The sequence below is a fragment of the Ischnura elegans genome, chromosome 7, assembly GCF_921293095.1.
Source record: "Ischnura elegans chromosome 7, ioIscEleg1.1, whole genome shotgun sequence".
Classification (NCBI taxonomy): domain Eukaryota; kingdom Metazoa; phylum Arthropoda; class Insecta; order Odonata; family Coenagrionidae; genus Ischnura; species Ischnura elegans.
This window is the reverse complement of record NC_060252.1, coordinates 95,727,795-95,752,579: the sequence shown is the minus strand read 5'-3', so window position 1 is coordinate 95,752,579 and position 24,785 is coordinate 95,727,795. Positions and strand designations below refer to the sequence as shown.

The following is a 24,785-nucleotide window of genomic DNA, read 5'->3' as shown; positions in this document are numbered from 1 at the left end:
AACTCCGTCTCATATAGTCAGATTATCATTCCCCTGCTTTTATAGGGGAAAGGACTTCGTAAGGTATAAGTTGGTGTCATATGGTTAAAATGTGACCAAGAAACTCATTATAGAAAAGAAATTGACGAGATTTAAGTTTTTTACTTGAATTTTACTCTTTGAAGTGTACAGTAAATGAAAATTTACTGGCAATTTTCCCCGAATACTTAAATTTTTCGTAAAGACCGGTTTGAGTCTATTTTATATTATTTTCAGGTTCGTCACAGACTTGGACCGAAAACATTTTCTTTTGCGGTTAAAAACTCAATGAGACCAACAATAGAATGCACAAAATTTGACTTTATTAACTGCTTTTTAATAGAACAAAATCTAAAATTTTCTGAATTCAATTAGAAATAAAAAATTATAAAATTCAATGAAAAACAATCCGTCTAAATGTTCCTTGTTCTACCCTATTCTTCCAAAAAGAAGAATGTTGTCTTTGCAAGTGTAATTAAATTCTCCCCACCCCATCCACCTCCGTACTCCACGGTCTGCGTCGTTTGATTGCCGCCCCGTGACCCATTGAGGGTGTGGGTGTCTGTTAGAATTGGAGCGAAGGAAAGGTGGTCATTTGCTGAGCTTGAGAGGGATGAAGGGGTTGTATAAAGTATGAGATGTCGAACCCCTCTCTGTCTCCAAGAAGGACATGCATGGTGGGTATGGGGCAAGGCGCGACGTTGCGGAAAAAACACTTCGATTTGATGACAAGATTAGGGAAAACGGCGGATGTGTCCGGAGATAAGGACACGCCGTTGAAAAAATGGAAGGGAAAACTTTGGCCTGATGATGGGGTCAGATATCGGAGAATGAAGAAGAGCCGATGTCCCTCCTTCACGCTATGTATACAATTCCGTCAACCCCCTCGCCCGCAAGGGCGAAAGGGTCCCATCCATCAGATCGCAAACACTTTTTTATGTCCACGCAGTCCTATCTCCGTCTCCTCATCTCCTTATCTACGGCCACGCTCTCCACCCCTATCGTCTCAAGAGACCGCGCAACTGCTAAATGACGGGGTAAAGGGGTTGTGTGTGGACGGCGAAATGTATATATATATAGGGGTGAACGGAGGAAGTTGAATGGAACGACTGACATACAGAGATAAAAGCTAAATACACGTACTTAAGCTGGTTTAAGGCGGTGGAAAAAGGGTGGGAAGTTGAGACAATGAGGTGGGTGGAAACAATTTTCGGGGTTTGTATTTAATATGAAAAATGTGCAATTAATTTTGCTCGAAATTTGAAACAGGAAGCGACAGCTTAACCCCCAAATTTTCATTCACATTTTACGAGCAAAATTATAAAATTATAATTTTTCCGTGCTATTTAATTTGCACTTCGCATCGGGGAATCATTTTCCCAAAAGTTTAGGCTTTGACTTGTTAATAGCCTGAAATTCGAGGTGGGAAGGCAATGAAAAGTGGTCCTGTATTTAAATAATAGGTTCAGTAAATCACTAGTATTTATCTAACCTTTTAAAGTTATCTTTCTTATAATATATAATTTGAGAGCATTTTTACGGTAAATGGGCGTTATTTCTAGCATGTTTGGCAATATTTTATTTTCATTTTTCGCAATATACTTTATCTTTATTTACGAAGTAATTTGCCCTGATGGTCTCAAAATATTGCTGATCCAACATCTGATTCAGTACTTTCATTTACGGGACCTACATCTTCTAGTCTTTTTGTAATTTTTTGATCAACTAGCAATATCTTTCTTGCTAGCAATATTTATGCTGTTCATGAACAATCTGTTTCGCAAGCAGATTTGGCTGTTGTATTTGTGATAGTGGTTGGTTTTTATTTCAAAGCTCATTCCCCATCAGCTTGAATTTAGGTGAAAGTAACTAACATGATTCCTTAATGTTCTGTGGTTGCTTATAAATGGTAGAAATCGCTAACCTAGTGCCGAGTGCGAAAACTATTTCTAGTTGACATTTCCCGGAGTAAATTTAGATTACGTTATCCCAATTGAAGAAATCATAGTTTACCTTCCTACCTCAAAATACGCGTAATAAAACTGTTAACTATTCTCTTTTTTACTACAAGTGAGTAAAACATTTTTGTAATTAGGGTGAGTAAACATTTTTTCGTTGCTGGTCAACTTGAGAGTGACACAATTTCGCCGATAGAATGAAAAACCCTCCAGAAGAGCTGAATGCGGAAGATTTGACGAGATTCAATGATTCTTTGCACCTGCGATTCGGGTTCCATTTAGTCCGAACAAAAGATCTTCAACAATGGAGCGCCCTCTGTTTGACAATGATTGGGGTCACTGCGTGCCATCGGACAAATCGCGTTCTTTGGAGTGTAGGCCAGAATTTCCGGAAGTTTCCCCATTGGTGGAAATACTCCGTTCATTAACCAGTCCGCTACTTTACCTCGTTGTGAAACACCGCTAACAGTGGATTCTATAAATACATTGGCTTTCAGTGGTCCGAGCTATGTGAGAAAATGGATGCAGCAGACAAATGGGTTCATTCAATGGATATCCATGTGTACATATTCAAAGAGGCGAACCGTTTTTATGTTTTAAGTATTACGCAGGGTGGAGAAAAATTGTGTCACGAAATTTGAAGTCTTGACAACAAGAACCAATTACCTATGATGTTTAGGTCAAAAACGCACCATTACTATTAAACTACAGAAAATTTGAGCTAAGCGCCCTCGTTTGTCTTGTATTCGAATGCTCTGGATAATTCATGACTTTCGAAAGATTTGTAGATCGCAATGTATCGAAACATTTGGCAAAATTTCGGCATATTTCCGACTTCCCATTCACAAACACACCTCAAACCTTTAAAATGACTTTGTGTCCTGAGAATAGTTGTCTAATATATTTACACGTAGGCATTTACTGCACCTTGATATGCGCTCGGTGGCAGGGGCGGATTAAGGATTTCTTTCTGGGTGGCACAAGGATACCTCGTAATACAAAACGAGCGCGACGATAATGGGACCGTATTAAAAATTTTGCATATTTTTTAGAGTCTGGGGAGGGGGGAGGCACGTGCTCCCATGGCCCCCTCTAGATCCGCCTATGCTCGGTGGGACATCTAACTAACCTACAGTCCTACACCTAGGTGCTAGCATACAATACAATATCAACTAAATAAGGTGCGAATTGCGAGGGGATAGATTTATCGAAACCGGCCTAAATTTTTACAAAAGCTATTTATCGTTCGGAGCAAGCCTAACTTAGCAGAAAATGCTATATGTTATTTGGGTAAATTTATGGCATAATGTATCTTATATAATGGTTGAAGTGTGCCCAAGGGCTAGAGTGAGGCAAGGTTGGGTATGGTTCCACATCCAATTCTAGGAGTGAGATTTACCACATCTACATCTATTACTACCCACAAGCCACCTCAAAGGGTAGTGGCAGGGGTGTTAAGACACCAGCCGTTTTAAAAAATGGAAAGGAAATGCTATAGCAGAGTTCCAAATCGCTCTGAAAGGTTTCTATTTCCCATTATCATGCAATCTAAGCAAATCGCGTAACCTCCGAGTCTGTGTAACGCTCTCTGTACGCACGTGGCAGATTTTGACGGATTGCACAGCATCCCCTTATATTTTAATAAGTTCACGGAGTCAGATTTTCTGCACCGAATCCCATATGCTCGCTGCGTATTGAAGGTGTGATCGGACGAGTGCGAAATAGCACCTTTTTTACTTTTTTCATCAGAAAATATTCCATAAATCCCTTGAGAATTTTCAAAGTTCCACAAAAAAATGAAGGGAGTTCAAAGAACGCGATGGTAACCTTTTTAATGGAAGTTGTAACGCCTCAGGGAAATGATTCGTCTAGCGCCTAACCATCATTGCCGGTGGACACTGCCTGGAAGTGAAAACGATAAAATTTCTGAGGCACTCCATAACCACAGAAGCATTTTCCTTTGGCTGCTATTATTTTGACTTGTATCCCAGGAATTGAGGACGCAGACATTTTTTCGATACAAAGGGCACATTAACACCTTCACAACTTTTGGCACGTAGCCAAATATCATTTCCAAGACGCACCGCGGGAAGGCACCAGGAGAAAAAGATGGGGATTCATATCTGTTTCTTACTCGGGAGAAAATAAAGCACCGAAGGAAGTAAAAGTACGGCCATCAGAAAGAAGTAATGGGAGGGTAAGCCATGAAATTGGCTCTCGTTGACTATAAAACTGACACTTCCGTCATTCGGAGCCGATTTCTCCCATTCAAAAGGTGGGTTTCTTCCCACGCCGGGTCCCATTTTTTTGTTTTCATTGGAAATTCCCAAGTATCGAGGAGCCACCGTCAAATGGGCTCTCTCCCAGGAATCCATCCATGCACCCAGAAAATGAACTAAATACCAGATAGCGAGATGAATGTGTGAAAATATCAATATGCTTCACCTTTAAGAATGCCATCATGTAAAGGAATGCTAGCAAGTCCAATTTCCTGAGATATTAGAGCCGAGTAACATATCCTACAGCCTTAGTAAACATATCTCCGGTTTCGCTATGGATGAGGTTTTCCATCTTTCCTTCCGACGTTTCGATGAATAACTCTTTCATCATCTTCCAGGATAGAGGAATCCAAATGCAATTCTGTTCACAATCGCCGGTTCATATACGTTTGCTTGCATCGCAAAAATAGTCAAATCGCACTGCTAACGTAGGAACATGTACTTGAAGTCAGAGGCGACCGCCGACCAATTAGGAGACGCTGAGAGAAGGTATCGCTCAAATCCGCGAGAAAATGTATATAAACCGGCAGTTGTGAACGGAATGACACTTTGGATTTCTGAAGACCATGAGTGTATCGTTCGTCAAAACGTTGGAAGGATAAATGGAATACCTCACGCGGTGTGATACCCGATATATCTTCTCTAATGTTCTTCGCCCTCCTATGCTTTCGTGGATACTTTAATACCGTACATCCACCGGCGAGGTTTACGCGGTATACATCGCGTGCGTGCATCTTATAATCTTCGCATATCTCGTAAAACTCCCCGCTGAATTTCCACCACACCGCTAAAACCAGCATAAGTATTTGATCTAAACATTGTTAGCATAAATGAAACGCGCAAAAGTCCAATTACAGTTCGGTATGAACAGGTAACACCACTGCATGCTCATATTAGCTCAAGTTCCGACTCCTCCGTATGTTACGCAGAACTCGCTGGTTTAACTTTAGGTGATAATTCTAATCCTCTTACCATGAGGTACACGTCGAAGGTTGATTGATGGTACTTATTGTCAGCTACAGTGGCGTAGCCAGGAATTTCGTTCGGGGGGGTGTCCAAAACCAGGGGGGGGAATTTTAGAAAAACGGGGTACTAACTAGAGGGTTGTAAACTAATTTTAACACTTTTCATAATCGAAAAAACTTCATTTCTCAAAGAAATATTATGTAAATTTATAATTTTTCAATATTTTATTTTCTTTAATGAAGGAAAAATAATAGTATTTTTATATTTCGGGAGGAGGGGGGTCTCCGGAGCCCCTGGACCCTCCCTGGCTACGCCACCGGTCAGCTACTGAGAAATACGAACTGAAAATCGTTGATGAAATTCCTACCTTCGTATGACTGATTGAACTTTATATATGCCCAAATGTGTCGCTGTGTCCCTCCCTTCAACCCTTCAAGTAGCAACTAGCCATTCAATTTATTTCTTCTAATTTGTTCAATTTGCTCTTTTGTTTGATCTGATCTTCTCATCTGCTTTTATTGCAATTATCCTACTGATGCAAGCAACTCCAATACTCAACCAATCAGCTTCCATTTCGTTGACCTCACAACTGCTCTATCAAAATGGAGAAACCGCCATGTTCGCTCCGACGCGACGAGGAGAAATGCCAGCCGCTTGCATTGTTTAGCTTCGGAACAGTGTTTTTTTTAATTGAAGCAGTTCCGAGTGGGGAAGAAAAAAAATTATTGAAGATAAAACAAATTTCACATCTTCCCCCTCCCACTTTTTGAGGAGTCGAAAAATTTGAATATGATGTACGGGTGAGGAGACTCGAACAGGGCTGAACACGGTGGACTGAATTGAATGGGTAATAAAGGACGGAGCGCGATAGAGAGATAAGGCAGTAGAATTCGCTCATTTCGGGATGTGTGGGAGGTTTCAGGATGCGTCGTTTTGCCTCTTGGAGCAGGAGTAGTAGGGGTAGTAGCAGGGGGAGTGGGGGTAAAAGGAGGACGTGGCAGGCCCCATTTGACGCTCCAACATCCATCGCGACCTCTCCCTCGCTTCCTTTCCGGCTTGGAGTGAATTATGAATATGAATGTCGCCTTATTAGGTAGTCAAAGGAGGTCCCACCCACCCCTTACCTCCCCAGGTCATGGTGGTTGCGGATTCGCTGCTTCCAAAGCCCTCGCTTGTCCATTTGGAACCGATCTTAAACGCTCCGTCCCATTCCCCGTTCGCTTTTAACATGTTCCGAGTCTCCCACACTCGCTATGCCTTGGAGTGTGTGGCCCCGCCCCCTTCCGCTCCTTCAGCTAATTGGCCCTAGATGGGAATAGGAAATGAACAGCGCTCCATCTCTCTTTGTCGAACACAACTCTAACGAAGTGTGTGTTGTATTTCGTTATTCTTTTTTTTCTCTCGCTTCCTTCTTGCTATCGTTGCTGAATCGGAGGAATGCGAGAAATTCTCTTTCTCCGCCTCCCTTAAACCTGTTGATCTTCATCAGAGTTTCAGTAACTTAGTCATGGAGACTACAAGGAGGAAGCTCCTTTCCATTCCATGAAAGGTATATATCTGTTGTTACTTTGGTCACTTAGTAATAGGTTTTCAAAAATTTACGCTATGCGACGATGTTTGCAGAACGATCCACTTTTTTCCCAGTGTTTTGCAGCACAATATTTGAATTGACGAGAAATTACGTTGAAGAATTATGTATTTGATGCATCACATCTTAAGGAAAATAAATTTCGGTTGACGGCCGCTATTATAGGTCACTTCTTTGAGAAATTCAGATCTCTCAGCCCTCTTTGTTGACTATAGTAAAAAAAAACGCAAAAATGCGCGTATGGTGACACAATACATTTAGAGGCCAATCGGAGAATCCTGTAATGAAATGTTATCCGTGAACTTAGATGTAAAAAGTTGACTTCCCTACCCTCCGACTTGTATCTCATCATTACCTTGTCAGAAGTAAGCGCATTTTCCCTCTGCAAATGGAGCTGTAAACCTCATGAGGCAAGGGAGCAATGCTGAACGAAGTACTGCAGAATATTCTGGATATTATTTGGGTCGATTATGAGCATACCCAAACGGCAAAGTGATATCTTGATTAACTCACTGTATGCCAAAAGAGTATCGCTGGTGATTTCTTTTATGCATCGAAAATTGTCAAATTTCCAATCAATAAACTGATATTTACCAGTTGTATGATATTCATTTATAACAGGTATCACCTGGTCGGACGAAAATTTAGGTTCCACTTAAATGCCGAAATAATACATAATTATTACATCAATTTACGAATAGGTATGCTGCTATTAAAAATATTATCGGGCCAAAGTTTGTCTAGTCGCTAATACCTCACTGATTAAGATTCGATTAGAACCGCCGTTAATGAGCTGTGGTCGCATGGAATTTCTATACACTGGGTTATTTTTTGGACCCCACTTATTTGCCATTTAAAGTGTCATCGCATCAAAGTTTAATATCTAAATTGTAATTGAAATGATGTCACTGCTATATTACCTAAAGGAAGGAGGAAGAAGGAATGTGTTACTTCTGGTATAAAATTGAAAAATTTTAGAATAAAAAAATGGCGCTTGATTCCAATCAGCACCACTTAGTTAGCACCTATTCCCCAACTTCTGCTTACTCCCCAACCTTCCAATAACATCCCCATTCACTCTGCCTTGTTTATATATCTTAGTGCTTGGTGTGGGTGAGTTGAAGGCCAATTTGGTGACTTCCAGTTCCAAAACTGCCTTTTCTCCCAGCTTCACCTTTCACAGGTAAATGGCCCACGAATGTCCTTGCCGTCCTTTTAACAGTGAATTCAGACAAATTGTGTTTCTTCACTTTACTTAATTTCACTTCACGATAAAGTTTTCATTTCCATTAATTTTTATTTTCTGTCAAGTGAATGCAATAAAAACTACTATTTGGAAAGACACCTTAGAGATAATCAACCATCTTGCCTTTGCCAATTTGGGATCTGATATCAGGAATTAATGCAAAAATGGAGTTTATTTGAAACCTTATAACTGTAATCTATCTCTCAATGCGTCAATTCAATGGCATGTACGCGATATTCTTGAATTGTGACAGACGTGTGTACGTTTTTGCATGAGCGTCTGAGGTTTTTACTTAGTTGCCAGGAATACCTGAGTTGTTTCATCCTAGGAGAGGGCCCACCCATCTGCTGATATTTTAGGGGTCTATTACAGTATAGGTTCCATTAGATTCACGGAATATCCCAATTAAATTCAAGATTTTCCTATAGAACCTGTGTGCATACTTGAATGAAAGAGTGCCTCTCAACATCTGTTATTGCTATATGTCTTGTTAGTTTCGTAGTTAGGCAGATCGTTATTTGTATTCTATGCATGTTAGTTTTCCTGGAAATTTATAGTGCTGGTAAAGCTTTCACCGCGGGTAACTAGAATAGGGCGGATCATTGCTTCATACAGCCGAATCATAATCTCGTACAGGACAGTCGATGTTAGTTGCGGAAGTATTTGTACTTTTTTTCGAGATGCTTTAGCTTAGCGTATTGCTATACTTACGCTAAGCTGAGATAGCGCGAGCAAAGAAGAACAGATATCGCTCAGAATGACAAAGGGAGCATTATCTTTCAACCTCTCTATTATTAGAAATCTTTCCATGTCCGTCAAAAACGATAAAATAAGAGAGGCTAGCCAAAGAGATAGGTTTTGTAATTCTCTTCTCCTCCTAGCAATAGAAAATTTAAATTACTTAACAATCAGTATTAATTTTGACGTAAAAATGAATGTTAGCTGTGTTATAATAGTCTAATATCTCAGACACTCAGGTTAATCATTTTTTTCGTTTAAAAGATGGTCGCAGTAATTTGCGGTGGGTTTGCTATCAAATAACGTTGCTATTGTTTTGCTGAGATGAAGTCGGTCTAGCTGGGCTGAAGGCATCGCCATATCATATTTGCTATTCATGAATGTTGCTTACATGTTGGGCGAACGTGTGTTCTTGCCGCTGAATAATTATGCTCCTCGATTCAAGTAGCGAATATCATTGTGTGCACCTTACTTCCCTTCGTGTTTCCCCTGCTTGACTTGGCTCTGCTGTTGGCAAACGTAGTGTAGAAGTTGGATCGGATACTTACTTCCCATATGCATTTGTCACTGGTTATACAGGCAACTGGAAGCCTCGTTGAGAGCAATCACCGATTTTTTTAAAAAATTTTTCGTTTTTTAATTTTAATACCATCTGTGTATTTATGCTGATGGAATACGATATTTTCAATGTACCGGGCAGCAAAAATATTTTCAAGAGAGTATTCATATGACCTAATAACGGTATCTTTAGCCATTGCAAATGTCCCCTCATGTAAATGTAAAATTATTTCGTATAAACCACCAGTTCATACATTAATGATGAAACATCTGTTAGAGCATACTACGTAAAACTTAAATATACTAAAAGTATTATAGAATAATATTTTTACCAGTATGTTTTAATATTGCAAACATTTTACATTGAGTGTAGCAAAAAATTTAGCAGGTCATCATTTCCTTTACATTTTCAATCCATCTGAGCCGTATGTACATTTCATCAGAGGGTTTTCTGCCATTAAAATATACATTTCGTATTGCATTTATTCACATATACATGATTGGCTAGCATGCTAAATCTGGATAACTTTAGCTAAGTGGGATTAGTTTTTACGTATTAATCATAAATTAATGATAAAATAATGAATTTTTCTCGAATTTCACAAAATACTTCAGCAAGTATTACACAAACCCTTGCCGTTTCGGAAATCGTTTGTCACTATCACGGGATACGTTCACCTCAATGGGAAGCGATACCGAGAAAGGTTATACCTTCGTAATCATAACAAGTGTCAATATCCGTTATTCTTTGATTTAATTTCGAAAATTCGAATTATTTCTTCTCTTATAAACTCTTTATGTAATTTCTTATATGTAATTTCTTTTTTATTAATCATGTCTACATGTAGTGTTAATGAGGGCTTCATTTTATATTCAGAAGAATACATGGCTAACGTAGGTTAATTTTTTTCAAGTTCAGTAATTGCGGAAAAGGAAGAGGGTGCTGTTGTACAATTACTATTATTATGTGAGAAACTTTTTCTTCGCTGATACCCACTTGTTCTTTAACAATTAGTTAAACTTTTATTTGCATATTCTACAACTCTCAGAAGAAAAATGTAAACATGTCAAGTAGCCTCCAACCTTGCCAACGAGCTAGGGGCGGCCGTGGAAATTGACCCTTTCCTCGTGCCAAAAGCTTTTCAATCGCATTACCCTCTTTACAAGATATTGTAGTTTTACATGGGAATCGTAGGATTTCTCCTGCCTAATCGTCTGAAAGTCTTATTTTCGACTGCCTAAGTGCATGCCGATCGGTCGATCGGTTTTTACTGCCGATCGGAGACCCATCATGGGATTCCCCGTCTTCCGTAACTAACCTCTGAAAAAAATACTCAGGGCTAACAGTTTGGGCGAGTCTTTAACACTAGAATGCTCGGCTGGGTCAATTTGACCCGTAAGAGAATATTAAAGTTGATTATTTTGAAAGGATGAAAAGTTTTAGACTCATATTTTATGAATTTTAATTATTTAGTTTGGTTTACCGCTCTGCAAAAGTTGGGCCTGATATTATTTTTTCTATTTTTTTCTCATCACTTATACCTGCCATGCCCGGATTGGTCATTTTGACCCAGAGAATTAACTCCATACGAAGCATTTCTAATGTTCCTTTCTATTCAATGTAACGGTGTGATTTATATTGATTTTTTGTCAAAATGTTATTGTAATTTTTTTTAACCTGATATCATTGAAATTCTTTGTACCTCCCACACCCATCAGAGGAAAAGTGATATATATTCACAAATTTGTTGAAGCTAGTTCCAATAACACCATAGAAATGTTTTAACAACTACAATTTTAATATTATTCGTCTCATTTCATTTTCTACTACCCTCCCAAATGCTTCATAAAAAATGTCAATAAATAAACTGGGAAGGAATCAAGCATTTTGAGTAAAATATGCAAACATGGTCACATTGGGTCAAATTGACCCACTCGGGCATAATAGGGTGTAATCGTTGGTCGGGCATTTTAGTGTTAAGTAGGTAATGGAAAAAAACTCATAATAAATTTCAAAAAACGATTAAAAAGAATCAATATTACACTGCATTTTTTATTTGTAAAGTACTGTATTGCATTACATACATTTTTAACTAGCATTCTTAATCTGAATCATTTGAACATGAAGTGAACTATATATTATGTATTAATGATAAATTTATAAGTTGATAATACATTTACCTCACAAAATATTACACTAAGCCAGGCCGCTTCGATAGCCGTTGTTCCCTAGCATGAGATATGTTTACCTCAACGGAAAGGGATGACAACGAAGAGTATACCTCGGTGATTTTCCCAAGAAAAAAGGATCTGTGTTGCACTGCATATTTTTATTTGTAAAAAATGTATGTAATTTTTGATTAATTAATTTGTGAAAGAGAAAAATAAATTCAAATTGTCAAATTCTTCCTTTGGTGTGGATAAAGAATAAAGTTTTGAAATAGAGAGGTGCTTTCCTTATGTTAAAAATAAAAAAAATCGCTGAATTAAGCAGGAAACAATTTTTCATCATTCAATTTTTCAATGAAGAAGGGTTGTATGTGTTTTTAGATAAATATTTGGCTATAAAAATCCAATTTATTAAATATGTATCTTTAGTTTGCATTTTTTAAATATAGAGGAAGGTTTATTTGTGTTTTTTACTGGAGTTGGGATATAAGAATTCAATTTAGTGAGTAGGTAAAGTGGTGTATGCACAACGCCCGCTAAATAGTCAACGCAACAGCTTTCCTTCAATAGAAGTTTAGCTTCCAGCAGGTTCGGGATCGGAGATTTTAATCCTCCCCCACCCTCTCTCATCTAGTTAATTCTCTCTCTCTAGGGAAATTCCCAATGAGATGCAGGTTCTTTTCGTCTCCGCCCGCACCGCCACCGCTGCTTCCCGATCAGACACCGGTCGTGTGCTGACCATCCGCCACCTGCTCCCCCCCACGCCTTTTCATCCGATTCCGGTGGCCGATCCGTTTTTTGTCGATTTCCTCGCTAGATACGATCGCCGTTTGTCCTTTTTTTTTGGATCGGAGGATGAAGGTGGAAAGATATAATCCGTCCAAGAACTCCCTTGATTCGACCCTTTTTGGCAATTAGTGGGTGGCAGTACTAACAGGCCGAGTAATTCACGATCTGCCCTATCTTTCTTTGCATAGGATAGTACATTAATTCCTATGTGGCTGATGATATTGTTAAGACACATGAGTTAAACGAAGAGGTAGTAAGTTCTAGCGAAAGGAAGTCGGGTGTTACAGTATCTAACTTATTATTTCGTTTGAACCGGGCGGGGATGCACGTACGGTTTGTTTCTAAGATATTGTTGTATTCTGTTTATCTAATAGTCAAGTGCTGTTGAGGGTAAGGCACTTATTATGCGTTAGCTGTGAATCTTAACCTCCAACTTAGTAATAAATATATCTTTCCATTGCACGTAGGCAGACCACTACTTTGTTAAGATTATTACCTCCCTAGGACATTTAGATCCTTTAAAACCAATTACTACATTTTTTATTCATTAAGTGCAACGGGTGGATTTCCTTTCCTCTAAGGGAATGGGTTCTACTTCTCGCCCGGATGGGCTTTAATTTGGTGTGGGAGTAGTGTGCGCGACTTCCCGCGCACGTCTGCGATTTTAGCCGGCTATTTGGTGGTCGGCTAATTTCGTAGCTGTGATTGGTTTGCGGTAGATATACCGACAAGTGAAGAGTATGGTGACAATTATTCATTTATGAAAGTTTGGGTGGTATTATATATTTCGTGATGGCTACATTTAAACTGCGACTTTTTGCCAGAGAGCAAGTGAAATATGGTAATGTTTATGAATTATTGCTGACCATTTAAAAATAAGAAAGTAAGGTTAAATAAATACTTGTGTTTTAAAGGAATTAAAATGTATTAATTTTGAAGCAAAGGCAAAATTCCACAACTTCTAACTGAACACAGAAAAGTATGCACAGCATATTTTTTGCAAGGCAACTAACGCTTGTTTATGTCTTCAATCATTTGCAAGTAAACCCCTTGGAATTTCTATTTTAGAGTATGGAGGTAGTTCAGGCTTTCACACACTTTTAACGATCTCTTGTGCACTACGCTAATGCCTTGAAACCGCTCGGAATCAAGAAATACCATTTAAAGTACGGGAAGTAAAAATTTTGTGATGAAAGTATGACGAAATTTAGTTTTGCAGGAAAGCGACTTAAAGTGAAAGGGAGTTTCAATGTATTGGTCCAAGTAAGTTCTCACACATAATCCACTAAAACTTATTCGTATTCGAGCTTCGACATATGACAGGAAGATTATCGTTTTCGAAGCCAGGCACAAGTAAGAATAAATCAGTCATCAAATATTAGATTTGTGTGAAGAGGTATTCTTACGCTCAATTGCGCGTTAATCCTTCGTCCAACTTGGGAAAGTAGTTGAATATTTTTTTACAAAAAATAGGTTTGTTTTAACCCTGACTTCCAAGGACTGAAAATGAACACCGGTCCAAGTTTCAACATATTTGGCGTGAATGCGTTGATGATGACACGCCGAAGCTGAATATTGGTGGTAGAATAGGATGCATTGAAACAAACTAACTTTGATTAGAAATGGGTATGCAGGATATGCCAAGGTAATTTTGGCAAAAAAGAATTCCAATTCATGACGTACATTTTGAAATTTGGAATAAGCTCTAATTTTTCTAAATCGCTTACAGCCCAAAGTTCCACTTTAGGAACAGATTTATAAAAATTCATGGAAATGATAAATTTATTATCTGCGATTAATTTATAGCTTTTTATGTAAATAAAGTATGGAAGTCTTTTTAAAAGTGCATCGCATGACTTTTGTTTACATTGGTCGTTAATTATGCCTTTTAAAAATTGGTTATTTTCTTCACCTTTGTAGTGAGCATGCGGTTTATTCAATATTTAACCCTACACTCGCTCTCCGGTAACAAATACTCATTCATTCAAAAGATCAATATATATATAACATTGTTGAACTCAGTTTTTTGGGCAAGTGTATATTCGTTTTTCAAGCAATAGCAAAATGTTGTTGCGTGTTCCCTCTTGGGAACATGCTTGAAAACGTATTTAAAATTTTTTGTTCGGTTTTTTTTCATGATATCCCCTAATTAGTTTCAAAATAGATAGGATGTGCAAAAAATAATTAAAAATCAGTTGTTAAGCTTGTTCGATCTTGAAAAAGTTAATAATGTCTCTTCTTTTTACTCCACAATGTTAATTTATGAGTATACTAATGATAAGTGAAATATTTTCAAATTTAAAATCAGGATGTATTTCCAAATATGCTTCAATTGTTCCTTTTGCCTTTCTGTGTAGCAGCGGCGTCAACACCATCTATTGCCGCGCGCTGCACCACCGTGTTTTGTTTGCATTTTTATTCAACGCTCATTGTCTATTGAGACAAACATGAGGGTATGAAAGATTAAGACGTGTTTTACAATTATTTTTCTTATACTTTCAATTGGTGACTGCAATACTGATGTATGAAATAGTATCGTAAGTAAATAGTAATAGTTTTAGAAATAGTGGGATCAATCAATTACCGGTAATAAGGCGTTTTGAGTGTTATGCGTAAATACAGCCAAGCATCCATAGAGCTAAACGTGAGCCAGGCAAAAAGAAATCGTAATAGAAAATAATCGCGAAAAATAATGATTCTATAAACTAAAAATTAAGAGATCTTTCCGAACGTGGTCCACGCGTTCTCATTTATTCCTTGGTGAAGCAATTGCAGAACCATCTGTTGTTTTGGCGATCTCCCACCGTCTTTGTCTTTCATTTTCAATGCAGTATTTATTAATACACGTTTGACTCTGGAAAAAACTTTAGATTTGTAAAATGTGGATTCTTGAACTTTTAAATATTACCAAGTAAATATATTATCAAAAAAGCTCCTAAAATGTCTCGAAACGCAGCACTCTATGTCGGCATTTCAACTCTCACTCTGGACTTTTATATTAAAAACATTCTATTTACACCAACTTCATTCTAGTCCTTAATGTACTGTGGAGACCTACAATAATGTTGATAGTATAAAAAATATTTTCTTCAAGAGACATTTCCATACACTCTCGTGATATTCTTAGAAACTGCAAGACCAACTGGCAACAGACGCTACTCCCCTTCTGTTCTGGGATTTTATGTGTATTTAATAACATCGCCTATTTGAACCAAATTTTTTCAGTTGTGAATGAACTGAAGTCATCTACAATAATGTTAATCTAGAATGTAAAAATCCAGAGATATTATTAAACACGCTCCAGACATACCTACTCCGATCTCTTTATTCCATCTATCGACTGCAACAGTATCTATCGACATGTAAACTGTCTCACCTTTTGGGCCTTCATTTATATTTAGAACACAGTATTTTTTCACCAACCAATATTTACCACTTTAGAGACCTATAATAATACGGATTCTAGAATTGAAATAATGTTGGCTCTCATTTTTATTCCATGCCCATTAAAATTTACATATCGATATCTAAGTTCTAACAACACGTACCTCAAATTTATCCGAACTGAGTTAATACTGCTAATACTTTTATTTCAGTTTTATGAATTTTTGGATTTTCATTTCAATGAAAATGATATACCTACCTACTTATGAAAAAAATAAAGTTTTTTTTTTTGCTTTCCTGAAAATTTGCTATTTTTGAGATACGTGTTGTTAGAACTTAACCATCGATGTACAAAAATATTGTTTATAGCACTAATATATTCAAGAGACGTGTCGCAGTAAAATAGTTGTTTTTTCAAGTTCCTATTCTCTATCGACTGCAGCACTACCTTTCCCCGTTTAAATTCTCCCGCATTTTCCGCTATCATTTATATTTTAAACTTATTGTTTCGTCACGAACTTATTTCATCAAAATGAGTGGTTTAGGCGTGATTTCTTGAAACTGCTTCATATTGAAGAAAAATCCTTGTAGATTTCACGTAAGTAATTTAAATAACGACCAGTTTCGTCGCTGTGCGACATCGTCAGGATTGGTTTATGTTAAAATTATTTATGCGTTAGTTTAATCATTTATGAAACCTAGAGTAATGCAAATTCTATAATTTAAAAGTACCTACTTGGATTTCATTTTTATTCTATATCAATTGAAATTAAGAGACTTTTCCGGACAAAATTAACGCTCTATTTTTACTTATAATTTACCAATGAAATCAACGGACATTGTCAAACAAAAATAACGCTCTTTTTTATGCTTCTGTTCTTTGCAGCGACAGCAGCACCATCTGTCGGCGTGGCGACTCCCCCTCCGCCTCCCCCGGCGGGTGCCGCCGCGGCCACCGCCCTGCGCGACCTCTACGCTCTGCACCACCACCCGCACCACCACGCCCACCCCCACCACCACCACGCCTCGGCGGCGCACCAGTTCGCCGCCGCGGCTGCGGCAGCGGCGGCGGCCGCATCCGCCGCTCCCTCTGGGGGTCTGCACCCTCCTCCGCCACCCCCTCCACCGCCGCCTCACCACCCCCAGTTGCCCTCCGCCGCGGGTGCGGGTGCAGGGACCGCGGGACAGCAGCAGCAGCAGGCGGCTGCGGCGGCGGCTGCGGCCGCGTCGGCCGCTTCCCTCTCGTCGCTGGTGCTGGCCGCTGCGTCGCCACACCGTCTCCTCGAGCTCTCCCGCCTCGGACTCCGCCACTACGACCTCGCGTCACACGTGCTCTCGCAGCAGGGAGCCGTCACCAAGCTACTCGGTGAGTTGAATTGCCCAGAGTTGAATGCGTATCGGCAGGAGCGAGAGCGCAGTAACTCTTTCATCCGTGGCGCTGAGAGCATTACTGGATTTAAGTCAACTTTTCCGGGAAATATATGGCAGAACAGTAGTGCGCAGATATACCCGAAGATATCGCAATGTCCCCTTAAAAATTTATTTTAAGGGGATAAAAATTGTGTCCACAAGTATAATTTAAAAGGAAAAAATAGTAATAATTATTTAAAAAAATAGAAAAGAAAACAATAAAAAGTAATAAAACAAATAATTTTAATAAAAATAATTATAATAATAATAAACAGAAAATAAAAAAATGATTGTCATTGGAAAAAAATGTATATTTTTACATTCTGTGGACGTTTTTGATATTCCTTGATCAGTGTACCTACTCTAAAAACAAATCAATTATCAACATCTGTTTTAGCATGTAAGCTTCTGCTAACACAAACATCTGCGCGAAACAAACTGTACTGTCATCTGGCTGGTTGTGGTACACATGGTTTACCGGTACTACGTCATTGCGCTTTCGGCGCTACATATAATACGAATATATAATTTAATTTCAAAACTTTATGACATGTGTTTCATCTGTCCCGCAGTGCTAGCAGTGGTGATATGGTCCTCTGAAAAGACCATAATTTAGCTACGCAGCGGGAATACATCGATTGTATCGGGTGTGTTCGCTTTCAAGTTGTCCTGTGCCAACTACTGATAACCGATTCCCTTTCATAGTGCTAGTAAGATATTAGAAAGATCCTTCATACTTCTGTTAGTGCTAGGAATAGGTGCCTGCAAATTGCTTCTATTTTGCAACAACAACAACAATTTCCACTGAATACATATAGCTAAACCTGAAATAAAAACAGTGTTGATTTGGAGCAGATGATTATTTGAGAAAAATAAAATGGTAAAAGTTCTCAAAATATAAATGATAACATAGCCCTCGGATGGGGTGGCTTATTTAGGTGCGCACTGGTAATACACCGGCAGTATCGGGTATGCTTGCTTTCATACAATCCAGTGGCGACTAAGGAATTCTCTGGCACCCGTTTCTATCGCTATTGGAAGTATCAGGGATTTTATTTATAATCCGTTCCAGTTATAATTTTCGGAGTTTAAGTTTATTTTTAGCTCTCTGCCGTATTTTCGGGATCTCCGGAGAAAGAACGAGGTGTAACCTTTTATGCAGACAAACCGTTGATATTCCGATAATTCTTGTCATGGAGTCAGAAAATGCGTAAAAAATTCTTTCCTAGCGTTGCACGGTTTATATTCCCAGAGCTGAGGACCCTACTTTTCCCGAGTCGGCTCTTTCTTTCTTCGTTTCTTTCTAATATCACTTTCACGGAAGCCTTCGCCTGCGACCAATGCCTATCGGAGTCTAAATGCGTTCATCTCTTTGCTGCTTTCTCGCTATACACAAGTTGCCTTGAGTGCAGCGACAAATATTAGTAAATTTCAGTGACACCAATGTAATACTAAATTTGTCAAATTAGAAATCACTGAAGTTCAACTGACGTTAGAATAAATCGCGCTCCATCACAAGGGCTGGATATGAAAAGTAGTGTTCACAAGTTTACAAAATATGAAATATAATTTAACCCTCTAACAGGGTGGCTTATTTATTCCATATATTCAGCCCTGAGGATGGAGTACGAATAGTATACCGAAACGTCGACAGCCATGGAGTAGATCACCCGGTGGAACACTCGAGCAGCCTTTACTATCAGCATACGCCGGTAAAGCAACAGATCTATTAAAAAATATTGCGTGAATATTAACAGAAAATATATTGCGTGTTTGTTTATCTATGTCGTTCCCACGATTGCCAAACGTTGCGCTGCAATCGCTCCATACGGGCATGCGTTCCGATTTGCTGATATGGGGTTTTAGCTACGGAAAAAGCGACCAGACGAGTGATAAAAAATAGCGATGGGAATCCTCATCGCGATCGCGAAAAACAATTGCCGGTGACTATCATTTGCGAGTGATCACTCTAGTGATCGCGATAGTGATCACTTTTCGCGACGAAAAAAATGATCGTGTGATTCAGGTTTAAAGTTAATTGTTAGAAGAAATAAACAAAAATTGTTGCGAAGAGATGCGAGTTAGTCTCAGTTGTGTGCTGACGCCGAGCGGAAAATCAAATGCTTTGCTAAGTATCTAATTGATCTCGTTTGTTTTCTATACCTAATTTCTGTACCCAACTCTGTATATAAAAAAGAAATCACTCGCACCCCTTAGCTTCCAACCCACTCATTTGAATCAGTGCGAGTTCGTGGTGTGAAAGGCTCTTACAACTTGGGCCAAAAAATATTAGTTGTTGAAAATTTCAATTCTAACTGATTTTTTATTGCGAATTCCGTCTTTCCATGCCTTTTGCCAGTTGATTTATGGCACCCTCTTGATGCCAACTCCTCACGCCAGCACCTCTTAAGCTTAATATTTATTTTAACCATCCCATTACTGAAAATTACCCACATTCTGAGAATGCCTCGACTAGATCCATTAACATATAAACCGAAGCGTTAAATTGTGTGCTCTAAATGACCTATTATACTTTTATTTTATTTAAATTTTTTTAAATGGGTGGCCTACTTCACGCAGGCGAGGAATTTTTCACGACCCAGTGAATGTTCGTCTATCACTCTGTTTCATTTGTTTCCTCAGCGGAAGCAGATATCCGAACCACTTTTCCTCATCGGTTTTTCAAAGCCTTCGCTTCCAGGGAATCACAATATCGGCACTTTACCTTTTGGGTGGAACCAAGAGACCGAAGAATATCCCAAGCCTCTCTTGTCATTTGCATAATCCAATTTTGGGGCTTTTGAAAGCCTTACAATGGCTAAACCAACTCTCGTTTTTTTTGTGCGTCCATCGCTCAAAGTCCAGATCGTTTCTGCCCAAGCTCACTCTCACTTCTTCTCTTTGGAGCCATGAACTTTTGAACTTTCGGGAATCGCTTTCTTGGGAGGGCGCGTTCGCCTTTTTTCGCGTCCATTTGAAGTCCTCCATCAACTAAATCCAATATACTGCCTCTACTCCCGCTCTAAACATTTACCCTGCGAATCGTTTTCGCGTAATTCAACCGTAGACACGACCGCACGGAACCGAAAATTTGGGGAAGCAATACAAACTCCGAAAATGGGGTGGAGGGGTGAAGATAAACTGCGAAAACAAATACTCAGATTTTATTTAGTAATCGCTTTCTCGGAAACACAATTTCTCACGCTATGATGGCTCGCAATTCTTGCAAGCAGTTTTCGTATTACGTCATTTTTAGCGCACTTGATTTAATTTACACCCTAAGCATTCCTACGGTAATGCTTCCTAGCTCACACACCAATCCGATTATCAGTTTGAAAGAATTAATATCCTATGGCAAGGCGCCCCCAGCTTACGTTTGATAACTTTGGCGATTATCTCTTGTTTTTTATTCACTTACACTAACTTGTTTAGACAAAATATGTTTTGTAATATTTAGAAACCACTCATATAACCCTTCACTTTCATTTACAGCAAGGCTGACTATTTACCTATGTCAGTGGGCATGGATGATCCTCACGTCGTACCTCAATGTCGTCAAAGTAATATGTTTTCCAACAATTTGCCTTGATATTTTATGCATAAAGGAGTTAGTCCCATTGATTCTCCCAGGTGGTAATGGATCCTTCAGTAATCTACAACTATTCCACATGAATAGAGGGCTACATGCCGTGAAACACATTACTGCACATTTGTATATGAAAATAGTGTATATTCTATCAACTTGTTATGCATGATATGTACACACATTAGCGGTTAGGGTTTTACGGTTCTCAGACGAGTTTTTGAAAGAAGAATCAGAAAATTACAAAGACTTACAAGAAAGATGATTATAATATATAATTATAATGTATAATTATATATTATAATTATTTATTATTATTATATATTATAATATATAATACTAAAGATGATTAAAATATACGCGAATTAAGAGAGAAGTGAAAAAGTGCCGTTACTTAGTTACTTATTACCAACGAAGGACGAAGCAAGAAGGAAAAGTGAATAGTATAGCACAAGAAAGGACGGCTGCCTGCAAAAAGAAGAATCTACCTACATCTGAAAATACATTCAGAGAATTGATCAGATGCTATGTGTGGAGCGTGCATCTTTATGGTAGCGAAGCTTGGGCGTTGACAGGTGCATTGGAGTATTCGAAATGTGGTGCTACCAAAGAACGATGAAGTTTAAATGGATCGACCGAGTAGGTAATGAGGAAAAGCTAAGAAGATTGGGAGAAAATAGAAGTCTTCTAAAAATCTTACGGAGAAGACGTGAGAACTTAGTTGGCTATCTTATGAGGCATGATGGGCTGATGAAAACAATCTTGGAAGGAGAGGTGGAAGGGAAGAAGAGCAAGGACGGCCTCGAATGAGTTACAAAGGGTAGGTCATAAAGGATGTAAACGAAATGAAATAAGTCGCTATGAAAAGACCAGCGGAGGAGAGGGCCGAATCGTGAGCTCAAGCAATTTTTAGGATTGTTGCCATCTGATTATGACAAAGATTAATAGGAAACTTAATATGACTTAACAAGAGTTTAAAGAACGTTGAGAGATAGTTTTCTTGCACAAGATTATTTTTAAAAACACTTTCAATATTCACTTTGATATTGGAGTTTAACTTTTAGACATTTGGTGTGTGTCTCTTCATTATATTATGCTTGATTTATTACGCTTTACTACACTTCTATTTGCAAAACGCTACATTTAGGGTTATTTGTGCCCTGTTTTAGCACATGTAGAAGAGAATGCTTTATATTTCTGTTGGTTGGGGAGCGGGGCAAGTAATTTGAAATTAATGCACTCCAGAGCCACTGACAAATTCATACTCTCATTTCACTTAACTTCCAAGAAAAAGAATAACTCTCATACCAGACCGAAAATTTAGGAAAAACAACTCTTTAATGTCGCAAAGAAACATGTGATTCGAGACTGCATTCATCTTGCTGTAGAAATGGAGTGAATTCACTGTGTCGATATTTTTCCATAGATAAGAAATAGATGGGTCAGTGTGAAAGGTGACCGAGTGTTTTTTTTCCTTTCGTAATCTCCTATAAAGAAGAACTGTTCAATTAATTGAGTAAGTATGTACGTCCGTTGATATAATAGTGTGTTAAAATAATTTTTACTCTCATGACTTGTACTTTGCTTATAACTTTCCTATATAGTAATTTTTCTCGGTAAATATTTACCGAATTTACATAAGAGGTACTTTTCCTTGCATATTATTTTGATTTGAATAACTGAATGAGCAAATTTCACATTTTCATTCATAATACCTGAGTATTTAATGAGCATTTAGACATTTAAAAAAACTCACAATTAAACATTTTATAAAAAAATTCTATAAAACCATAAGAATAAGAATGCTTTGTTTTAATTAGGAATCGACGTCATTCTATCTCGGTACTTGTATAACTTTGCGAGTGGCAGCAACATGGTTATGGCTACATTGGTTAGGCCTCTTCTCCTTCAGTAATTGTCAAATTCATTGTACAGACAGGAATATTTTTTTAGTAAAGTCGTTGATTACATAATGAGCAAATTTCACATTTTCATTCATAATACCTGAGTATTTAATGAGCATTTAGTATTTTTTTAAACTCACAATCAAACATTATATAAAAAAAATTATAAGACCATAAGATAAGAATGCTTTGTTTTAATTAGGAATCAACGTCATTCTATCACGGTACTTGTATAACTTTGCGAGTGGGATCAACATGGTTATGGCTACATTGGTTAGGCCTCTCCTACTCTAGTGATTGTAAAATTCATTGTACAGATAAGAATATTTTTTTAGGAAAGTCGTTATTACTCACGATAATGATGGTAGTTGCTTGCTTCCTGTCTCCGTGATTTTCGTTTTTTTCCCTTAAGTTATAATATATATGAGCATCTAATCGGTCCTCCAATTTTTATTTGCAATTCCAATGTTATAAAAAAAATTATTCCAATAGAATTGACCCTTTCCTATCCGAAAGAAATATCCATGACATGGCGTGCCCTTTTTACCGAACAAGGAGGTCAGATTACGGAGTCGACAACGGTTGGTGAAAAAACGCTTTTCAAAAGGTCTAAAAGGGACCACTGCCACGGCCATTAATTTTTAATGGGGTGCCCAAATGGTGGAGGTGGTGGGAGGTTAAAGTGGAGGGATTATGAGGAAAATCATATCTCCTCAGTCCATTGCTGCAATATTTAAATATTTTCATCTTTTATGGCACCCATTTAAAAAAAAACAAAAATGAAACGATAAAGCAAAATGGACGACGGCCATTTTAATGTGCGCACGGCCGCCTCGTTGGGAATAGCCAATGAGCTGGCGTTATCGTTGCAACCCTTGGCTCGGCTTGAGCATGCGAGGATAAAGGTGAACATGGAGAGGAAACTGGCCCCTAGGTGGGTTTGCAATTTCACGAAAATCATTTCAAATTTTTTCCCCCTTGCTTTTGCCTTTTATTTCTCTAAAAATAAAGTATTTTTGTCGACGGAATTTCCATGAACATGATTCTTTTTTTCCTTGGAATAAATGTATTTAAGAAGAAGCAGTACTGCCGCGAAATCAGGAGCTGATTAAAGCCGTTTTTGTTGGGGGTTGGGGCGGTTCATTACTTTTGGCTCCCCCGTGGTGGTATTCAATCTCTCATTTTGTTGGGGGGTGGGGCGGTTCATTACTTTTGGCTCCCACGTGGAGGTATTCAATCTCTCTCTCCGATAATGAGAGACCGATACATGAAATTTGATTGAAAAATAGACTTTGAGATATAATCATTTTTGAATCGTTTGTTGAGTTGGTTAAGTAAAAATATCATAGGGCTACTTAATACGCCTCGGGCACAAACAGCTTTAAACTTGTGCAAATTTTAAAATTTTCACGGTGTACGAAAGAAATCCTTTTGACAATTACCTTGAAGCTCTGTTGTGTAAATATACCCCTGCATTCCTTTTATATTTTAAAGCACTATGTTTGATATGCAATAAAATGTTATCAGAGTTCTGTTCTGTCTTTCCTTCCCTTCAATTCAAGCGCCAAGTTTTAGGACTATATGTGAACAACCTATTCTTAAAGCTTTGCTATTATTAATTGCCAAAAAATATGGTAATGGCATCATTTTAAGAGTTCAGCCAGAAAGGGAAAATATCAGAAAACATATCCTTTTCTACCTTTCTCCAATAAAATTTGAATTATTTTGTTTCAAATAAGCATTTGTTTATTTATTTTTATCAATTTCACGTAGGCACTTCATTGTTTTTCCATCAGATTGTCATTCGAAAGAAAATTTCGTTGGCCTAAATATTTTTTAATGGCATTATTTTTAGATTCTCAGTGAAATAGGGCAAAGTATTTTTTTAAATATATACCTTTTCTTCCTTTTTCCAAAGATAACTTGAATTTTTTAGCTTGAAAATAGTTTTTTTTATTCAGTAAGATATATTTGTTTATCTATCATTATCTATTTCACTTAGGTTCTCGATTAGTTGTTTTTAGCCGATTGTCATGCAAAAGAGAGAAAATCCTTATGGGTAATCATTTTGTCTTATCCTTTCCTCCTCGTCTCGCGTCGCTTCATGAATAAACCTGAGCTGCCATTTGCTGGCCCGCCCTTAGAAGATCTATCCCCCCTCTTAGCCCGCCACCATGCTATCCTCCGCCCCCGCA

At 38.1% G+C, this 24,785-nt stretch overlaps 1 protein-coding gene across 2 annotated transcripts in view; it reads left to right on the top strand.

Moving 5' to 3' along the window:
- The window catches only part of LOC124162496 (paired box pox-neuro protein-like), a 281,621-nt gene that overhangs the window by 90,645 nt on the left and 166,191 nt on the right, over window positions 1-24,785 (top strand). For both annotated transcript variants that reach the window (XM_046539055.1, XM_046539056.1), the window contains exon 2: window positions 16,580-17,059. In XM_046539055.1, coding sequence (XP_046395011.1) covers window positions 16,580-17,059 — 480 coding nt within the window. The remainder of the gene's footprint in view (window positions 1-16,579; window positions 17,060-24,785) is intronic.